The 6,715-nt window shown below is 34.1% G+C and overlaps 2 protein-coding genes across 2 annotated transcripts; both read right to left on the bottom strand.

Annotated features, from left to right (window-relative positions):
• On the bottom strand, positions 1–2,627 carry LOC145008395 (fructose-bisphosphate aldolase 3, chloroplastic-like). Its single transcript, XM_078967020.1, has 6 exons — positions 2,334–2,627; positions 1,411–1,680; positions 1,219–1,328; positions 1,039–1,129; positions 643–912; positions 1–452 (listed from the first exon to the last, which is right to left on the bottom strand). Exons 1-6 carry the CDS (start codon positions 2,490–2,492, stop codon positions 174–176), a joined length of 1,179 nt encoding a protein of 392 aa, XP_078823146.1. The 5' UTR covers positions 2,493–2,627; the 3' UTR covers positions 1–173.
• A 564-nt stretch (positions 2,628–3,191) lies between these two features.
• Positions 3,192–5,135, bottom strand: LOC145008396 (DNA replication complex GINS protein PSF3-like). The gene is made up of 7 exons (XM_078967021.1): positions 4,942–5,135; positions 4,341–4,470; positions 4,184–4,252; positions 3,997–4,097; positions 3,808–3,900; positions 3,587–3,726; positions 3,192–3,497 (listed from the first exon to the last, which is right to left on the bottom strand). Exons 2-7 carry the CDS (start codon positions 4,383–4,385, stop codon positions 3,382–3,384), a joined length of 564 nt encoding a protein of 187 aa, XP_078823147.1. The 5' UTR covers positions 4,386–4,470; positions 4,942–5,135; the 3' UTR covers positions 3,192–3,381.
• Positions 5,136–6,715: the final 1,580 nt, after the last annotated feature.

Raw genomic sequence — 6,715 nt, 5'->3', positions numbered from 1 at the left:
TTAACCGGTCATTTCAAGGGCCATTTCATAAACTTTCATCTTCATGAGTGATCGATTATTCAAACAAATCTATGGTTACATGTGAAGAAACAACAAAGGTTTTGGATCATTAAATTCTCAAAATCAATCAAGTCTTCCTCAATTTCAATAACTAAAAACCACAAAAAAAAACCTTAATAGGTATACCCTTTAACAAACATTCCCTTCTTGGCGTCTTCACTTTCACCCTCTGCAGAGTATTTTCCAAGTTGGGCCAAGGAATTTGCTTTTGCACGGGCCAAAAGGGCTTTTTGGCCCGCTTCTATGTTCTCCGGCTGCCCTTTCCATGCCTTGAGCACAGAGTTTTGTAGGGCACGTGCATATGAGAAGGACACGTGCCATGAGTTTGGGCTTTGATTCATTGCATGAAGATTCAAAGTAGCTTCCATTTCAGATTGCCCTCCAGATAAAAACTAAAACCAAAAAAAAAAAAAAAAAAACAATTTTTTTAGTGTCATCTAGCAAAATGGAAGGTAAGTGGGACCCACAAAACCAAAGATAGTGAAATGACCAAAATGACCTTTTTCAAAGTCAACATATGAAGGGATTTTTTTATGTTAAACTTAATGCATAAACTAAAGACAGAAAATCAAGAATGTGTACCATGATCCCTGGAACAGCAGGTGGGACCCGCCTGTTGAGCATGGTGAGGGTATATTTGGCAATGGTCTCTGGGGAGGCTTTTTCTTTATGGTCAGCCCCTGGGGTAACCATACTAGGTTTAAGCAAGATTCCTTCAAACATAACATTGTTTTCTGCTAAATAATGGAACACTTCAGCCCAAACTTGTTCAGCAACTTCAAGTGTCCTTTCAATCGGGTGGTCCCCATCAAGAAGAATTTCCGGCTCCACTATAGGCACCAAACCGTTATCCTACACCACCAAATACCAATCTACTTTCATATGCTTGTATATATGATGTAATAGAAGAAAAAAAAAGTACAAAAGTACATTGTTGTTTCTTGCATTTAGCCTTGTAATAATTAAGAACATACACACCTGAGAAATAGCAGCATAACGTGCAAGTCCCCATGCAGCTTCTTTCACAGCCAAAGCAGAAGGGCCACAAGGAATGCTCACAACAGTTCTCCTACAAACAAGATAAGTTACAAATTACAAATTTATCCCTCAACTGGAAAGTAAACAAAGGATGCAAAAACAACAATATGTCTCTCTCACCATTTAGCAAAGCGAGCTCCTTGACTGTAATACTCAGCAGATCTAGATGCCAATCCATCTAACCCTTGACACCAAGATTCATTGTTGGATCCTGGTAAGGGTACTAAACCCTTTTAAGGATCAGAAATCAAACAGTTAAAAGAAGTTACAGATATGTTTTATACAAAAAAGAATGGATTTTTTTTGTCATACCTTATCAACTTTGATGCCAGGGACAATGTTTTGTTCACGTAAGCAGTCAACCATCTTCTTGCCATCTGTTGTTGACTGATATAGAGTTTCCTCAAATAGGATTGCACCAGAGATGTATTGACCTAATCCAGGAGTTGTAAGTAATAGCTGTCTATAAGCTTGTCTGTTGACTTCGGTGTTGTCTAATCCAATGGAATCCAATCTCTTCCCACAAGTTGCATTTGATTCATCAATGGCAAGGATACCACGCCCAGGTGATGCGATTGTTTTCTACTCAACAAGTAATTTGATTATAATCTTTACTAAGCTTATAGCTTTAATTGATTCTTTGGGTAAGCTTATAGTGCATACTTTAATGTGGTTATCATTGATTTTCTTCAATTTTGGTACAATTCATCTAAACCTAACCATGATCAACCTAATGATGAGCCAAAAAGATGATGCGTTTGAACATAAATGTCAAAGTGAGCTAATTTAGTAGCTGATGGAGCCACAAACTATGTCTATTCAGTTATCACCAGAGTTTAATTCGTTATCATGATAGCTTATCGGCATTACACATCATCTCACCTTCCCATGCAAAAATCCAAGAGCAAACTAAAAAGCCAATCATGTCAAGTGCAGTTATACTTATGTTGTGCTTAGGATTTACGAAATGAGAACAAAAATTTGCGCACGCGAATGTGTAAGTAACAGGTATATGTGAGATGGCTGTTCATGATACTAAAAGGTCAACATAACAGTGTGATTAAACGAATTTAATTCAGTTGCGATGAAATTAAACCCTATATACCAACAGCAACATTCTATGATCAGATCCTCCGATAATAACGTAAACAAAAGATCGAAATTCAAAATTCTCGCAAAAAAAAAAAAATATACGGAAACCAATCGAAAATAAAATCTGAAGTAGAAAAACTCACGGCGGTCTTGACAAGTTCCTCGGAGTACGATCCAGCACGAACGACTGAGACACGACGGACGGGCAACCGTGAAGAAGATGCCGGACGTTGATTGAAGGATTGCTGACCGATCCACTGTGAAGAAGACGCATTTAACTTGGTGAAACTAGCACACGCCATTGAGATCGTTTCGAGAGTTTTCTCCTTTGATCTCTGTGTGTGAAAATGAAGGATTACTCTTTACACCAGAGAGATTTCGGGGGTTGCAAGAAGAAGACGTTGCTTAATGCTTATAACAAGGAAAACGAGGAAGTAAGCGATGTTAATATGAGTTTTCTTGGGGGGTCCGAAGGTAACAACAATATGACAAGTGCACCACACAACCAAATTGACTATTTTGCCCTCGTTTTAAATGCATTGCGAAATAGAGGCTTCTTCTTCTTTTTTAATATTTTGATTATTTTCTTTCTAAAAAACATAAAGAAAAAATCAATTTTACTAAACATCATACAATTTGGGCGATTTTTTTTTTAAGAAACAAACGAAAGGGGCTTTTTGGTAAATTAACATTGATGGGTTGGTGATAGTTGGGGACTTGACCTAACAATTGACAACTTTCCCTTTGTGTTCTCCTCCCTTTTTAGCAAAGATACTTATATACTTATATACATTAACCATCCTCAAGGTTTATGGATAATTACAAAAACTACACAAAAGTCTAATTTACTGCATACACTATCTCTATAAGTTTGCATTTTTTAAACATCAGAACTTACAATCATCCATTTTTCATTTTCTTTTCAAAATAAATTTTAGTTTTAGCACATTTGGAGTTATCGTAAGTAACCTATTTTGTCTCCCTTAAATCTCAATTCTCAATAATCATATAACACCTATGTATAATACTAAATTACGAAGAACAAGTTGTATGTATCTCATGTAAAAGGTGTTCAATAATTAACTAAACAAAAAAGAACACATAGAAATTACACAAACAAAGCTACAACAACTTTTAATTTGGTAGAAAACACTCAACACCACATCTTAAAACAATTAAGAGGAGAAAATGTTACTCCCCACCAATTGGTTTCCTTTTCCTACCAAGAACAGCAGCCTTTTGAAACCTTGGTCCACCCATTCTCCACGTTTTAAATGCAGCAGTAGATGACTTAGCAGCATCATACACTTCAAAATCACAAAACAAAGTCAAAATGATAATAATAATAATAATAATAAAAGTATATATGATTATGATGATTTTTTGGAAATCTTACATTTAGTTTCTTCTTTTGTTAATGAAGATAGAAATTTTGGGGTGAGTGATGATGCTGAAGTATGTGCCTTGATCAAGACTTCTTTGTACCTTGTCTGGAAAGCAACCAATAGTAAAGATCCAATGCTTTTGTCACCCATTCTGTCATCCATTCACACCATAAACATAAATCTTGTTTTTTTTTTAAACACAAATATAAAAAGAAACAAAAAAAATACTCACAGTTGCACTATCTTGCATCCTAACTCATAGAAATATGAGCTTCGAGATCTTAAGTCCACATGTGCACCATCAGCCCCTATTTCTTCCCTAGTCCTAACATATATATAGAAACATACTTTTATTCATTGCTTTATAGTATTTGTTATAACTTATAAATGTATAAACTTTTTATAAAAATCACAAGCTTACTTTTTATTGAAACATGGAGGAATGGTGACAGATACTGCTTGTCTTAGGTGCAGTTCTCTTGCAAGCCAGAATGGTAATTCTACCTTTGACCTTGGTTCTACCTGATTTTACAAAATATTGACTTTTTTTTTTATTAAAAAAGATTAGTTATCAACATATTGAAGTGAAGATTATGTGAAATTATTACCCTGTTTGCTTCATTTGATTCAAACAAACCAACTCCATTCACTGCCTCCAGGAATACTGCTGGAACGAGCTATAAAGAAGAATAGACAATGTATTAGATTTGCATACTTTCTGAAAGTGACATGAATGAAGAATTGTGAAAAGAAATGAGTTTAAACCTCTTCATCTGCTAGAATGTCATCAATATCGTAATAGTTTGCCATGATTGTAGGAAGAAGCTGCTGTTCTTTAACCTTTTGTCACAGCTCAACACTTGAACACACTTAAAGTATCAAGAACCAGATCAAACTGCATAACAAATCAACAACAGCTAAATTACTCAAGAGCATCAAACATCTATGGTGAAAATGAAAAAATTGATAAATTAAGAAATTGTTGAAAGGTAATAGTGAAACCAGTCTACTATACAAGACCAAATTAGTTGAGTCAAAGTTCATCCTCTATTTATGATCTTCTTAAGATAAAAAGGTTAACAAAAACAGACAATAAGAAATCACGAATGATATGTAGCAGAGACAAAAGGATCAAATTTTGATTTCCAAACTAAATTGAATAGAAAATATTCGCCATCCACGTACTCTTTAAGCACTGATCTATACATCAATTTCCTAATTTCAACAAAAATCAAAAACTCAAATGATTTCCTTCCTCCTCAGCAGTCAGCATCATACCATCCTGAGGAGTGAAGAACGAAAAAACGAAACCCTAACCCTAAAAAATGGTCCAATTTGAGCAAAAAAAAAATCAGGGAAATCATACCTCCACACTTTTTCAAGTTCGGAGATGCGGCGAAGAGCGCTGAGACGGTTGCTGGAGCCGGAATTTCAGCCGATTCTTTTTTCCACCGGAGAGCAGAATTTGAGTTTGCGGATTGTGTGTTTTGGAACTCGCGGGTTATTTTGTTCTGAAAATGAAATTTGGTTAAGCGGGAATTTAAATTTGGGTGTTGTCGATATCGCGCAACCATCGTATTGCTTCCAGAGGATGGAAAAATTACTTAAAAATGTAATAATGTTTCAAAAACGTTCAAAAAACACAATTATTCTTTTCTTAGTGAAAAAATATCATTAAAATAAAATTTTTGTACAAAAAATACCAACAAAATACAAATCACCTTTTAAAGTGACCTGAGGTAACCGGTTATCTCAGGTCAGCTATTGAACGTGCTTTAATAACCTTCATCCATCAAATTAGGGTTCCATCTTGGCATCTTCAAGTTCATCAAAATATTCTAAGTCAAATTCGACCATTTCCAAGAGCAGGAGCAAGATTGATTATGCTCACCCTTGTCACTGTGAGAAGCCTTCGCAAGTTTGGACCTCAACTACGGCTAATAATCTGGGTAGAAAGTTCAGAGTATGTTGTAACTCACTAGTAAGTGGTTCTAGCATCTATCATCTATTTCTCCTTCATACTTAATTTATTATGTGAATTTTATCATGTATATTGAAGGATAAGAAGAAGAAGAAATGTGATTTCTGGGAATGGGTCGATCAAGATGAAGAACTAATAAAAGAAGACAACACTGAAGTCAAGATATCAATATTGGAAAATAATTTTTGAACACATAAGGTGAAGGCAGATAAAGAATCAATGAGTTTCATAAAAGATTTGGATAAATTAACTAGGAAATATAGAAATCTCAAATGTTGTATGTTGTTGTTCTTTGTTATGTTTTTTATGTATGTTATGTTGAAATGAAATGAAAATTGTAATGTAATGACTTTGGTAATATATTTAAAAAGTTTGGTTAATTAAAAGTCTTGTATTGGAATTGATTCAATGTTTGGAAATTAATTTAGTTTTGATAAAGGAATGGAATGGAATTATTGATTACCGCTTAATTATTGATTACTGTTTAATATTGATTGCTCATAATGGAATGGAATCAGTGATTCGTGAAATGGAATGGAATTATTAATTATTGCTTAATATTAATTATTCACACATTAATGGAATTAATGATTCCTGATTAATTGTCATTGTGTTTATTGAAATGGAATTAATGATTCGTGGTTAATATTGATTTTTCACACAGGAATGGAATAAGTGATTCCTGAAATGGAATGGAATTATTGATTATTGTTTTATATTGATTCTTCACACATGAATGGAATTAATGAATCATGATTAATAGTCATTGTGTTTATTGAAATGGAATTAATGATTTTTGGTTTATATATTAGGAAAAAAGTTGGACCACATATTGGAATGGCCTTGTCCCTGTCCTTGTCCATAAATATTAACCACACGCATTACCAAACCACATACATTATCAAAGTGGGACCACATACATTAAATATAAACAAGTTATCAAAAGACACATTACACATAACCAAAAGATGTCCTGCACTAAACCACGTTCATCAGTTTTTGACTTAAATGTAAACAATACATCAAAAGTTGTACCCAACAAAAGATTCCCTACCAAAAGATTTCCTGCACTAAAGCTAACAAAAGATCACAAAGACAAAAGCTAACAAAAGATACCCTTCACAAAAGTTGTCCCCATTACTGCTCCTATAGTGTGAGG

The sequence above is a fragment of the Lactuca saligna genome, chromosome 8 (assembly GCF_052625555.1).
Source record: "Lactuca saligna cultivar CGN05327 chromosome 8, ASM5262555v1, whole genome shotgun sequence".
NCBI classification, from domain to species: Eukaryota; Viridiplantae; Streptophyta; class Magnoliopsida; order Asterales; family Asteraceae; genus Lactuca; species Lactuca saligna.
The sequence above is the reverse complement of the archived record's forward strand: the minus strand, read 5'-3'. Positions and strand labels throughout refer to the sequence as shown.

Coding starts and splice junctions, on each gene's coding strand:
- LOC145008395 (XM_078967020.1), bottom strand. CDS start 2,492: ATGGCGTGTGCTAGTTTCACCAAGTTAAATGCGTCTTCTTCACAGTGG. Junction 1,329..1,410: donor CTGGCATCAAAGTTGATAAG/GTATGACAAAAA, acceptor GATCCTTAAAAG/GGTTTAGTACCCTTACCAGG. Junction 913..1,038: donor GTTATGCTGCTATTTCTCAG/GTGTGTATGTTC, acceptor TTGGTGGTGTAG/GATAACGGTTTGGTGCCTAT.
- LOC145008396 (XM_078967021.1), bottom strand. CDS start 4,385: ATGGCAAACTATTACGATATTGATGACATTCTAGCAGATGAAGAG. Junction 4,098..4,183: donor AATCAAATGAAGCAAACAGG/GTAATAATTTCA, acceptor TTGTAAAATCAG/GTAGAACCAAGGTCAAAGGT. Junction 3,901..3,996: donor CCTCCATGTTTCAATAAAAA/GTAAGCTTGTGA, acceptor TATATATGTTAG/GACTAGGGAAGAAATAGGGG.